The 13921-nt window shown below is 39.4% G+C and overlaps 1 protein-coding gene across 4 annotated transcripts in view; it reads right to left on the reverse strand.

Annotated features, from left to right (window-relative positions):
* Positions 1 to 13921, reverse strand: part of myo6b (myosin VIb) — a 43425-nt gene that overhangs the window by 6502 nt on the left and 23002 nt on the right. For 2 of the 4 annotated variants that reach the window (XM_026152506.1, XM_026152505.1), the window contains 9 exons: positions 12485 to 12575; positions 11653 to 11803; positions 10165 to 10373; positions 9521 to 9599; positions 5849 to 6009; positions 5670 to 5720; positions 3250 to 3353; positions 2047 to 2181; positions 745 to 963 (listed from right to left, as the gene is read on the reverse strand). In XM_026152506.1, coding sequence (XP_026008291.1) covers positions 745 to 963; positions 2047 to 2181; positions 3250 to 3353; positions 5670 to 5720; positions 5849 to 6009; positions 9521 to 9599; positions 10165 to 10373; positions 11653 to 11803; positions 12485 to 12575 — 1200 coding nt within the window. The remainder of the gene's footprint in view (positions 1 to 744; positions 964 to 2046; positions 2182 to 3249; positions 3354 to 5669; positions 5721 to 5848; positions 6010 to 9520; positions 9600 to 10164; positions 10374 to 11652; positions 11804 to 12484; positions 12576 to 13921) is intronic. The other 2 variants (XM_026152508.1, XM_026152507.1) reach the window with 1 other exon arrangement.

Consider the following 13921-nt stretch of genomic DNA (forward strand, 5'->3'; position numbering starts at 1 on the left):
TTACCTTCAGGGTCATACGTCACATGAAAACCAAAATAATTCCAAACGCCAGATCTGAATGAGGGTGGGGAGGTCCACTTCTGTCTCGCTAGCTTGCCCTGCGCTCTTCCTTCTGACCATCCTGTCTGTGTTGAGTGCTCAGTGAATCTGCGTTCGACTACTCCGCCTAGGCTGCACTCTCGAGCCTAGGCGGAGTAGTCAAATGCAGATTCACTGAGCGCTCAACACAGACAGCATCGTCAGAAGGAAAGTTGATAAAATAAATTACAAATTTTGTATTGTTCTTTTTTTTTTCTCCCCTTTGGTTTTCTTTCTTTCTCTCCCCCTCTTTCTTTCATTCTTTCCCCCTCTTTCTTTCATTCTTTCCCCCTGTCCTATCCCACAGTCATGTCTGTCCCGTTTGCAACTGAAAATAAAATAAATTCATAATTATAATAAAGGTCAATCAAATGGACCAATATGATGATCCACTTAAAATAAATCCTCTTGGCATCTTTCTTGGCCTCAAGACAACAATTCTGATGGCTATAGATCCAAACGGGACACAAAAAAAAAAAAAAAAAAAAAAAAATTGAAAAAAAAAAATTGAAAAAAATTGTATTGTTCGATACATATGCGTACCGAACCGAAAGCACTGTATCGAACGGTTCAATATCGATACGAATATCGTTGCACCCCTAATTTATTTTTATATATATATATATATATATATATATATATAAATAAATAAAACTGTTGACTCACCTGCGACCAGCACGATGGGTTGTTTGTCTGGATGAAGCTCCATTTGTCTGGCTATCCAGGGCCCATCAAAGTGGGCATACCACCAGCCCTTCTTTTTATTCTGGGGATCCTTGTACTGGTCAGCGGGTCGGATAAAAGGAATGCGGAAATAACGCTGCTGCCGGTTCATGGCTACCTCTTGATGCTGGGTCGTCATCAGAGGAGCTGGGTTCTGTTCAGCTGTAGTGACACAGTGCAATCATTAGAAAAATTAGTAGTAGTAGAGGAGATGGTTTTGTACTTTCACGGCAACAGCTTTCACGGCAACAAAGAACCTGTTATTTTGGCTTATATTAATGTAGCTTTGTACTAGCTTTGGTAAAAGACGAGAACATGCTGAGTGGGACAGGAAACAAAGAATACAGCTTTTAAAACATACAAGATCAAAAAGGAACAGGGATGCCCCATGTAAACACTACAGGGAAAGGCTGGGAAAGCAGCTTTTAGCCTTTTATGAAGTGGTCTCAAATACGACCCCTGCTACATCAGTACAGGCCAAAATCAGGATCCAAATATAAGGAAACAAAGTAAAGCTTTTAAGAGCCATCATATCAAAAGAGAAAGGCAAGAAAATATAGTAAAATTAGAAACAACATCTAATGTTCCCATTGTCCACAATCGAATATTTGTTTTTGAAATGAACAGGAAGACAAATGTAGTACGAGTGTGAGCTTTCAAGGAGCAGAGTAACACTTGTTTGTGTTTTGTGGCACAGAGTATGCTCGGTTGAATTGAGAAGGAAAGCAAGCTGTCATACTAGCAACATGGCTGGCAATTATTTGCTAATTAGAACACCCATTTTTGACAGAGTCGGACAGAAGGTGGCTGAATGTTTAGGCCTTGGCATTTCATCTGTTAACTGAGTGTTGGAAAACATAGGCAGGTTATCTGTGTGCAGGTCACACAGGCGGGTCTCTGCCAATAAAAGTGAAGGGCTGAGGTGGAGAAAATAACCTGCAGTAAGATTTGCATTAGTGACTGTTTATTACAGTACTCATATACAGCGTATGGGAGGGTGCAAATTTATGCTCATGTTTAAAGCAACTTTCAGCTGCTCCCTTATTGTCGAGGGGTCGCCACAACAGGTAGATCTGCATATTTGATTTGGAAGATTTTTATGCTAGATGTCCTTCTTGATGCACTCCAAACAGATTTGTGTCTCCTCTTGGGAACAAAATGGGAACCTTGTTACTCAAATGTGTAAACCACTACAGCACACTTAGTGGAATTATGAAGCAACAGAACACAATATCCTTTACTAACCATAGTCAGTGACACATTTAGGAGCCCTCAGATCGCTCCCGTCATCATTTTGTTTCTTGTTCTTGGATTTCCATGCATGATAGACCTTCAGACGACGGTGAAACTCCTCTCTGCAGGCTGCCAGCAGATCAATGTCTGTCCCCACAACATAGCATCAGTAAGCATGCATGAAATCAAAACAATCACAAATTGGCAGAAGAATGAAAGAGAGAAGAATGAGCACCTATTTTTATTTAACACAGGCTGGTTTAATCTACATCTATCTTCTGTTTTTCAACATAAAATCCAAATCTGGAACAGATAAGTCGCAAATTACCATTTTATATAGTTTAAGAACCAGTAAAGACATCCAGCAACTAGTTGGCTGCCAACAGTTTCATAATGCCAGGACTGAAAAATTGAACTGCTATTTCCAGAAAACATTGTGTGTGCATGTCTGTGTTTTAGGGTGCAGCATGCCATCTCAGTGAAGAAAACATTCAAAACCGACAGCGCCTTTAGTGAGCATCGGGCTATAATCAGTCAGTTTTAAAGCAGAGTTTTTTGTTGGTAACACCACCGATCCCATCAAAGCAAATGGGTTCCACAAATTAGCCAGATGTCCTTGGAATCCCATCGGGGATATCAGAGTGCCTAACACTGATCAGAGTACTGTATACAGTGACAGTTATAAAGACGTTGGCATAAAGGCATCTGCTTTTCATGCTGACTGAGAAGAAGGTTGGCTGGGAATGACTAGAAAGCGTAAAAGTCAGCCATCCTCCATAATGATGATAATTTCCTCTCTCTCTAACAGTAAAAAACAAGTCGATGAGCCATAGCAGCTGTGGGAACATCCTCACATTGGGTTTTTTTACGTTGCAGGGAAGACATCTTGTGTTCTCACTCTCTACAGCTGCAGTTTTAGCTTTTTAACAGCCACTTTGGCAACTCGAGGAATGACTGAGAGTGCAGATGAAAAGCGTGTGCAGAGAGAGATGGTACCCCATGGTTTTGTGTACCAGAATGGCCAAAACATGAGCTGATGCAGAATTATTTAATGTGGGGGCTGAAAACTGTAAATAATTTTGTGATGAAGCCTCCACTGAAAAAAGCGACCTTCAATCAGGGCTTTAATAACTAAATGTGCATTTGACGGTCGAGTCAATGTGCAGACACTGTTTTTTGAGTGAGGTGAAACTGGGTAGGTTGAGGATTTCTCACCACAGGATGTGTTGATGACATCTCGCAACTCAGCATACTTCCACTTGCTAAGGTCGTACTTTTTCACACCAGCAGCAGCTTTGGTTGCCTGCACCTGAGGACCCCTATGGCAAGGAGCAGATGAGCGGGGGCGAGAGGGAGCAAAAAAGAAAAAGAAGGTGAGTGTGAAGACAGGTAAGTGTGACAAGGTGGGACTATCAAGGGATTGGGAGTTGTTACTTTCAAATATGATTCAGGTTTAACATTTTAGGGCTGTGTCAAAACAGAAAAAGCTACTTTTAACAATAAATCAGAAAATAATGAAAAAAAATTACATATGTACTTTAAAAAATATATAAAAATTACTAAGATCTAATGTTTAAATTGCAGAAAGAATGGGTGAACATTTGCAACCAGCAGATTTATTAAGGATACCAACCTTAGTGAAAAAATGAAACAATCACTTCACTTCTTATAAACCTTCCTCATTGTCTCAGCTGTTAAAATTCACATTAGGAGCCAGACAGCAGGGGAGCTAAAGAGCACAGTTTGTCCACATCTCTGTGGCCTGTTTTTAAATTCCACGGAATTCCACTCCGTTGTGGAAGAGCTTTTGTACCAAATATTTCTTGTGGAACTTTGAGTGTATTTAAATTTATGTAAAAAAAAGAGAGATGAATGAAAAACAAAGTGTAACTGTGCACTGCTTTAATAAACAACTACTAAGTCAACTAATGGCAATTGATGGTGTTTTAGCTACTTAACAGACTATTGCAGAGCTCTTATCTCATGTCTCCAGCTTCCCTGCTGAGTATAGGCAGCTAATTCAATAATACAAAGGATTTGTCTCCTCTATTTACAGTTGGCACAACTGTTACTGTCTCTGGGTAGAGGATTGCTGATCTATGAATCATTTACTAAATTACCATTACCATTTAAGATTCACACAGACTGCAAAGATTAAACTGATTTGGGATGATGACCAGTGCTGGCTGAGGCGCGTGCCAGTGTGTAATGGTGATAAACCAGAGGAAAAAAGGTTTTACTTCTGTTGCGGAGAGAAAAAAAAGCTGTGGAAAGGATGTGATGCCCGGGGTTTTGCTTCTGGCAGAACGTAAATGTGAAATGAATCCCATTCCCCATTCAGGAAAAGGAAGACAGAAGGAGGCTGTGATCTTTCCAATATTCTTTAGCTACTAAGTCGGCCATGCCAGCCAATGTGCTTACCTCTACTGCACAAAATCGGCCTAATCTCTGTGCTAGGCACATGCAAAACATGTGTCTCTCTTCCTCTAGTTGGTTGCCAGAGGTCACCTGACTTACAGGAATACTTAGAGTCTACAACATGGGCTCTGGAGCCAGCGCTGACATAAGAAGCTTTTCGATCCAATGTAATTTGTGCTCACTGAAAACTACAGGTAAAAGCGTGCATAGGCTATTGAATGCTTTCTCCTAACATTAAACACAATGTAGCTGCAGAAATACAGTGATGCATATTGTATCTGAAACACCCGAGCTTTATTTAGGACAAGGTTTAGAGGTATAAGGAGAGCAGAGATAGAACTGTTAAACTTTCAGCAGTTTATGTAAATGGATCTGTTTTTCACTTCCCTTTTTTACATGGGATGTGCAGTTGTTCCCGCAAATAACCTCAAAATGCAGTTTCCTGCATAGCTACACAAAGATACTAAGTGTCCTCATATAGAAAGAGTGAAAAGTGAATGAGAGCGTGATTTTGAATACAGCTTGTTTGAGTACTAAACATTTTATATTAGTATTAAACATTTTGGGAAGGATATATCATATTTTGGTTAAACTTCTCTAACTGAAAACACTCTCAAAACTAGAGAATTAATACAGTCCAATTTTTTTTACCATTGAAAACTTTGTTTGTTAAGAGCCGCTGACACCACCAGTTAGAATACAGAGCGACAGTGGAGTAAGTCATACTGCCACAAAATTATAAACTACTGTATGCATGCAAATCCGAACCCATCGCTGAGGACAGTATGTTCAGTCTGTGTGGTACACCAGCACTATGAAGGCTGCAGTCATGGTTTAACCCCTGCAGAAACAAAAAGATCCGATACTGCGCTCATCTGACACTGATGATTTAGTGTGCCATATTAATTTATGGGTAATTATGATTACATATAATGAATTATCTTCTGATTCGTGTTAAAATTTGCTTTTGTAAAAGAAAAAGCAATCATGCAGATCATCAAAAAATTAGACTGGAGCGTTTTTTTCAGAATAAGGATTACAGATTTGTGTGTTGTTTTTGCATCATTGCTATAATCTTGCAGATATTTTAAGCGACTTAGCGATTCAGGACTACGACAGCAATTAAGCGAGTAAGGGAGTTAGTGAGTGAATCACTACTGCTGGTGTTAGGTACACTTGGACACTGGCAGTTACGGAAAGCTGCGCTGATATCTTACATGGCTCTGGCTGAGGATGAAGAGATAGGAAGATCTGAAAAAAACTCATCACTGGGAGAAAACACAGCAACAGGAGAAAAGGCAGTTACACAAGCAAACTGACGTCAATAGTGCTTATTTACTGTGTACAGAATACATCTGTATGCAAATGTGGGCACTGTGCTTTACATATACATTACCTGCGCAGAGCTGCATCCATCTGGCTTTCATCAGTTATGAGCTCGGCCTCATTCTGAGCGATTCTCATGGCTAACTCCCTGTCTCTTCTCTCCTGCTCGAGTACGGCAGCACGTTGGGCCTGCTCCTCACGTTCCTGAGCCAATTGGATTTCAAGCTCGGCCTGTAAACGGACACATAAACACAAAAGTATCGTAACACAGTACTTAATTCATCTGCCTAATGTGTCGATAAACCTAGCTCCAGTCAAAATACTATAATACTAATTATATTATAATACTATTATATACCAGACAGCACAGAGATGTGTTTGCCCAATGTGCCCAAGCCTGATTAGACTTATTTATCCCCCTTTTGGGCTGCTAATAAAGATTTAGTGGTTATTTGTCTAGACAGAACAAAGCAAACAACTGAGAAACATTCAAAAGTTGGGAGATTTTTATAGACTTGACCCAAATTCAAAGTCCAGGTTTTTATGTGTTCATTTTTTCATTTTAACTAGCTAAGAGAAAGCTGTAACATAAATCAACAAATCAATAAATGTTCATGTATATAGGCTGCATAGTGTGCATTCTTCTCCTGTGTCTTATTATAGAAAGCCTCTAATGAAGTCCTCATTGCATACTTTTCTCTGAGGAGCTTTAAATATGAATACCTCTCCAGGTGAGAATATACTGCATTATTCATATTGTAGGGTGGCAGCTGTGTTACATGACCAGAGTGAAGCACGAGGGCTGAAACTCGACTGGAGAACACCCGAAACAATACATACTCTTTGGCACTGTCCTCGGGATTTTGACAATGTTTCCTGAATATACCAAATTGAATGTATTGTTTGTAAAATGAGGCACTGACTGACACCCTCATTCATTTCACAAGAAACACCAAGTTAAAAAAAAAGAAAGACAGAAAAAGGAAAAGGAAATGGCTGCAGAAATTACCAAAGTTATTTGTGTTGAAAAATATTCATTATACAACAGCGAACTACAGGAACACCACATGGGAAGTTTTTGTCTGAGCGGTGTTCCTTCAAGAAAATAAGCTCTGCAGAATTGAAGTGAAGGATATTGTGCTAGGGTAAGCTTTGTCATGGCTGAAAATAGCAGAGAACATAAAGCCAAATTCTATGAAAGTCACAGCAGACACCCATGGAAAGTTTACTGTTGAAGTCTGAGCTGTGGATCAAACCAGTTTTCCAAACAGTGTTCTTGGACATGTGGCTTATGACAGCCTGGTCTCACTTCTAGGGAAAAAAGTGCATACAGATGTCCAACTGGACTGGGGTGAATAAAAATGGGAGGATGGGTCAGGGCGGCTTTAGACATGAAAAGTAAGGAAAGGTGAGATATAAAAATAGAACTGAAAAAGAAAAAAAATGGTGTAGCATCAAGGTCAGAGGAGAGAACGGATAAACAGTACTGAAACAAAAATCAGCAAACACATAGAGCTGGAAAAGGTGGCAAAGTGGAGATGAGATTAAGGGGCATGATAATAAAACACTGGACAGAACAAGGTGGGATTAACTAGTTTAGTTAACAGAAACCAGGCAGAAGTGGAGTCATCAGTCAAGACCCTGTGGGTAATCCACTGGGAGTCCAACCAATGTCATGACCCAGCTGTTGCTGTAGGACACCAAACAGCAAATAAATGTTACAGCTGTAGGCAGCATTTGCCAGCAAGGGGAAACATTAGAGCCATTTCAATGGCTTTGGAGCTACATTATTTGGAGGTACACCGCTTTAGGTGTGTAATTTGTCAATTTTAACACCTTTGCTCGAAATCAAATATTAAAAATAGGCTTTTAAGGTGAAGCCGATATATTGCTCTGTTTATTACACAGTTGTGTGAAAAAGAAGTTTTCACTCAGTGAAAAACTAAGTAACCATTACAGCTTCTATAGGAATTAAGAGCATAAGTAGCAGCCATGTGATACTAATCAAATGCATCTCATTAACTGATCATTAGGAATTGTGAGCACTTCTATGAAAGCAGCGATTTTAGCATTTTGCTTTGTCTTTGTCTGGAGCATTCAGGTGTGTGTTAACACAACAGCACAAACCTTCCAGGAGTGGACCTCCCACCAAATTTTATTTTGGAATAATTAAGTTTGAGACAAATAATCTTATGTTTGCACATAATGAACAGCTCCATATTTGGCACAAAAACCCAGACATAGCATATCAGCATAAATACCTCATACCAACTCTCAAGCACATTGGTGGAGAGGAGACAATTAGGCTACGTACACACTGCAGGTCTTAATGCTCAATTTCGATTTTTTGATCAAATCCGACTTTTTTGTCTGCTTGTTCACACTACAAATAAAATGTGACAGCAAACGCGCTCTAGTGTGAACCCTCAAAGCGGCCCGCATGTGCAAAAGAAGACGTCACACACAATGCGCTCTGTTCAGACCCAGACCAAACAGTATTGTTTGACTGATGGCCCTTAAAATGAAGACTTGTTTCGGACTTTACGTTTCCCAATTTTACTTAAAGTTATAAGGTTATTTTGTTATTTACATATGGCCTAATAATGATCCTTATTGCTGTTTTAGAGAGGAGCGGTGCTTCAAAGGATAGCTGCAGATTTCTGTCAGAATCTGCAGATTATACAGTACAAATAAAATGTTCACGTTTCTCCAACGTTGTCTTCCTAACAGTTTCACTGACATCTACACTAAATGGCCAGAAAGCGTTCATGATGTCTTCTCTGGCGCTGATAATCGGCATCTGTCTTGTTTCAGTGACGTAAAAGACGGATTTAATGCGACATGACCATTCAAACAGCAGTCGCTTTCTAAAACATCAGATATGTATCGGATTCAGTACCACATAGGAAAGTGACCCAGATCGGATTTGAAAATATCGGATTTGTGCCGTTCACACTGTCATACAATGATCGGATATGGGTCGCATAGGGTCAAAAAAATCGGATTTGATGCGCTTTCGCCTGCAGTGTGAACGTAGCCTTAGAGCTTCTTTCATATCCACACCTTGCAGTCATTGAGTTGATCATGAAGTCCTTTCTATTTCAAAGTATTCTAGGGTAAAATCTGAAACCATCTACCTTACAGCTAAAGCATGGCCCAAACTAGATCATACACCAGGGATATAATTCTAAGCACAGCTGCAAATTTACAACAAAATGAAAAAGAAAAGAATCAAAGTGTTGCAATGGCCCAGAGCTCAATCTGATTGAAATGCCATGGCGGGACATTAAGTGATTTGTGCAAAAATGAATGCCTGTAAACTTCAATGAACTGAAGCAATGCTGTATAGATGAGTGGGCCAAAATTCCTCTACGGCGATGTGAGAGACTGACAAAAACATACTGAAAAGGGTTACTTCAAATTATTACACAAGCAACTGAATCACAGGCAGGACTTAATTTTTCATAGGACTGTGAAAATTGTCTTTTCACACGATTCTATGAGTGCAACCAGTAAAGCACTATTTTTTATTTTAATCCAAGGACTGAAATTGTCTGCCACTGCAGTGGAGTGCAGGTCATTTATAAGAAGCTTAAATAAAACTGCAAGGTTTTCATTAAATTCATTCAGTGGAGTTAAAGTAGAATTTTGAAGAAGTTAGTAGTTGTTAGTTTTCCAATTTTTACGTTTTTACTTTTCAACAGAAGAGCACAGAAGTATTCAATGGGGAAATTTTCCAAACCTGCATGGCCTTGTCCTCTTCCTCTCTCTTTTTTCTGTCCTCCTCATCTTGCTTTCTTTTCAGCTCCATCTCTGCTTTCCTAAAATGTTGAGACAAAAAGGAAAATCAGAATATTTACTAAAAACAACATTTCTGAAAGTGTCAAAAAATGTTTCCTCCCCAGGCTGATTGCTCTAGAGGCCAGTGTGCCACATCAGTGAAGCACAGACCCCACTTTTGTCTTTTATTGTCTTTTGAGTCACAGTTGTTTTACACTAAAACTGTGTTTAATAATCACATTTTGGTTGCTAAACGATTGAGTGGAGTTGAACATATTTATTTTACATCTAACCTTGCAGCGTTTTATCTGTGCTTCTCAGGAGAGCTGTTAGAGTTCTGTGCAGGACTAGCTTCCCTGCAGCTTTTATTGCACTTATGCTTTTTTTGGCCAATTGAAACATTGTCTGCACTTTACCCAACTGTTCTTCTTTGTACTCCACTCTGTATGAAATGAGTGGACTTAAATTAGACTGTTAGTTTTTCTTCTTCTGGTTTCTTGGTGTGGAGTAGGGGATAAAAGTTTGTTTCTCCCAAGGCAATACTAGGAGAATCACTGTACATTATACACAAACACATATACTAGTAATTTTGCACTTAGCACTTACAGTCGTCTCTCTTCTTCCTCCTGTTTGCGTCGCTGCTCTTCCTGCTCCCTGCTCTTTCTCTCTTTCTCCATCTCGTCCTCGATGCATTTCAGCCTCTCGCTCTCTTCTTCCTCCTGCTTCTTCTTTTGCATGGAAGCAAGCAGCTGCTCTGAACGTTTCACCAGTCCTTGATACTCCGTGTCAATCTCCTTCCTGGTCATCAGTGTGGTCTAGTTGTTCAACAAAACAGCAAAGGATGATTGGAAAGGATAAAGTAGAAATACATGTCTTTATTCTGCTGTTCAACCATCAGATTTTGGGCCTCAGGTCTGAGTGGAGTTCAAACATGGCTCTCACAATGTATTTATCAGTATTAAAAACTGATCAAATGCCGATAGGATGTTAGCAGGCTAGCATGAGTGTGCTAGAATGAAAATATGCCCTGTGCTGATTTGAATTTGAATCATAAAGAAGAGTCACAAATGCCCAAACTTGCCACACTTTTCTGATTCCATAGCACAACCATCCCATGTGGCTACAAGTTAGACACTGACTGACATTGTGTGTACGTGTCACTTGAGTGCCACAGCCACAATGCTCACTTCTCCACGCACTTGTCAGACAATCAGCAGGGGGAGAAGAGGTCACCATATTGTGCACATTCATAAGAATGAGCCACTAACAGCATCACAGGGAGGGAAGATGACAAGGTCTTGTCCCTATTGTACAATGGTCTGATTGACAGGCACTGGCATCTCATGCATTATTCACAACGAGATGTCGTGCCATAAACAACTTCTACATACTTAGAACACCGTAAGTGTCAATAGCAGGGGTGTTAATAGGCTAACAAATCAACATTAGGAGGGCGGAGTGGCTTATTTGGATAGAGGGGGGAGAAAGAGCTAGGAGTCAATGGTTCTTTAGTGTGAGTCAGGATACTTCAAGGAACCTATGAGCTCTCTAACTTGTTAATTAGATACAGGCCACTACCAAAGAGAAAATCAAAACTACTGGAGAATACAGTGCCCAGATATCTGGATGATTTGCTGTACCTAGAGGGTCCAATAAGGTGGGTGTTTATTGCACAGGGAGGGCTGGGATTTCAATAGCCAAGTCCAATCATTTAGAAAAACAACCCCGCTAAATTAAATTATTGGAGAGAAGAAGAATCTTGCTCTACAAGCTCTTCTTTTTATCCTCAGGTGAGTGAAAATATTGATTCTGGAGGATAAAATGAGAATGGCCACTGCAAGACAGACTATAGTGTATAACTCCAGGATGAGGTCTTTGTCTAAAAGAAGACTGTCAGTGCCACAGAGCTAAAAGTCTGCATGCAGGTAGCAATATACAATAAATATGAGGCAGTAAGGCTTCAAACAATCTATCTGATCTGAAAAATCTTCCCTTAAAATACATAGTTCAAAAGAACAAAATATCCCACATACAGTACATACAGAGAAAACTCAGAGTGTATTATGCTTTGAACCAAAAATTAAAAGTCCTCACCTTTATCTTCGCTAACAGAGCATCTATGGCGGCAGCCAGCTCCTGAACTTGCTTGGCCATCTCCTGTTTTCCCTCCTTCAGCCCATTCACCACCTCATTGAACCTTTCCATGTGTTTCTTCAGATTTCGAACCTTCACCATACCATCGATTCTGTGGGCCGTGATAAAAATGCAGACTTACAAATGAGTATATTACTAAGAAATGAAAGCATAAGAGTTTTATTCTAATGACCGCTAATAAAATAACCCTGTTAAAGACCTCATTTAGTCCAACTGAGGAAAATGCATTTTAGTTTTCATTGCATTCTCTCTTTTATTACATCCCTCATTTATGTGAAAAGAAAGTGATGCCTTTGCATTTTAGCACTTGAAAGGAATTAAAAGATCAATGAATGTTTCCTCATCTTTGGATTCATTTTATTTGCATATCAAACATGAACTCAATTCTCAGTTCTTTTGTGGAACTGATGATATAAATGTGTGAATGCCAGCATAAACGTTTCCTGTGCACAAACTGCCACTCACCCACTCTCAATCAAAATCTCATTGCAAGGAACTATCTGAAAACGCATGTACAGTGAGACACTTCCCATATAGTGACACTCCATTTCTCCACAGTCCACTGATGACTTTTTAGATTGATTTAAACTTGTACATGCTTGATACAGGAAAGCCATCAAAACCTACCAAGTGTGAACCAGTTTCAAGAAAAAGAAAACTGAGAGTGCCAAGTGAAAAAAAGACAGCAAATGGCACAGAAAAGCAGAAATGATGCTGCATGTGTTTGTGGGCTTGTATAAGTTCTGGGTCCCAGGAACAGGAGGAGACTCACCGTGGCTTATGCTTCTTCTTAGACAACCACATGCGGACAGTCTTTTGCATCTTGATGCAGGCCACAGCTCTGTAACTCATCTTGTTCTTAACTAAAAAGAAAGAAAATACTTTTTCACAAAGCATAGAATCAAACCTACTTTCAATGACTGCATACCTTAAATCCTATATAATTTTTATACATCTTTGTACTTGGTGGCATAACAATCCTGCTCTAGTAATAGGTTATGCAAGGACAAGGTTTTGAAGAATCAAATAAAATATGAAATGCAGTAGTAAAAACAATACTTTAAAAGATAAACACCAGAAAACCTTGAGAGTGAGCACTTGTAATAACATAAACACTAAATCCTCCTTCTCTTGTGCTGTTTTGTAGCAGTGTATACACCTGAGACTGCCACCTGTCTGTCTGTCCTGCACTCTCTCTCTCTGGTTGTGCAATAAAAGTATGAACATGTATTTATAAGTTACACTTGTGCTTGAATCCTGCACACATTTGATTTCCATGTGTGACAACTGCAATTGTCCAGAGTGAGGACAGACTGAGGGACCCACTGCTGCACATCATCTGTGAGGCTTTGCACCCCTGATGATCCACCAGGACAATCTCAGCAGTGTGTGAGGAAGAGGAGGAGGAAGAGCCAGCAGCAGCTGACAGATGGAGAGAATAGACAGACTGTTCCCTGTTTGTGAAGGACTGCTGGAAAAGTTTAACATAACTAATTGTCTGTCCTGAATCAGTCTTATTAGGTAATGTTCAAATAATGTTATCATCCCAGTGTTTTCAGTGTGGGAGAAAGTACTCAGGGCCTTCAAGTTACACACTACGAAAGGCAGCAACAAGTTTAATGTTCAGAAACCTAAAGTATGTATCAGCAGCAGAATGGAGCTAAAAACAAATGTTTGATTCAGTTCTATGAAGCTTTGAGTATTTTGGATTAGTAGCACTGCTGTGTTTGTTGCATCATATTGCTGTAATTGTTTATATGCTTTATATATTCTGAGGTAAGTTGATCTATAGTGTTACATCATATTCTATAAGGATGTTATGTGTTTGTATACTTTCTGGCCAGTTTGACCCATTTAGCAGAAGTCAGCCTGTTTAAGGCTCTGATATCTATTCTGTATGACTTAAAGCAGTTATGACATGGTCTGATTTTCTCACCCAATAAAGGAATATTTCATATATCAGTCTACTCTTCATTTTATCAGAAACAGTTATCACAGCTCGTACATTTTCTTTTTACACATATATGTAAGCATTGAGCCAAATGTAATAATGCCAACAAATTAAACGAACAATATTTGTCTCTTATATATAATACATCTATAGATACACTGTCAAAGATACTTGTCTTTGAGTGAAGATTTAGGGTGATAGGAAATATAAATAACTGCAACTTGAATCTTTACTGAAGCTCAGTATTTGACACGGAGT

Source organism: Astatotilapia calliptera, chromosome 19 (assembly GCF_900246225.1).
Source record: "Astatotilapia calliptera chromosome 19, fAstCal1.2, whole genome shotgun sequence".
NCBI lineage: Eukaryota > Metazoa > Chordata > Actinopteri > Cichliformes > Cichlidae > Astatotilapia > Astatotilapia calliptera.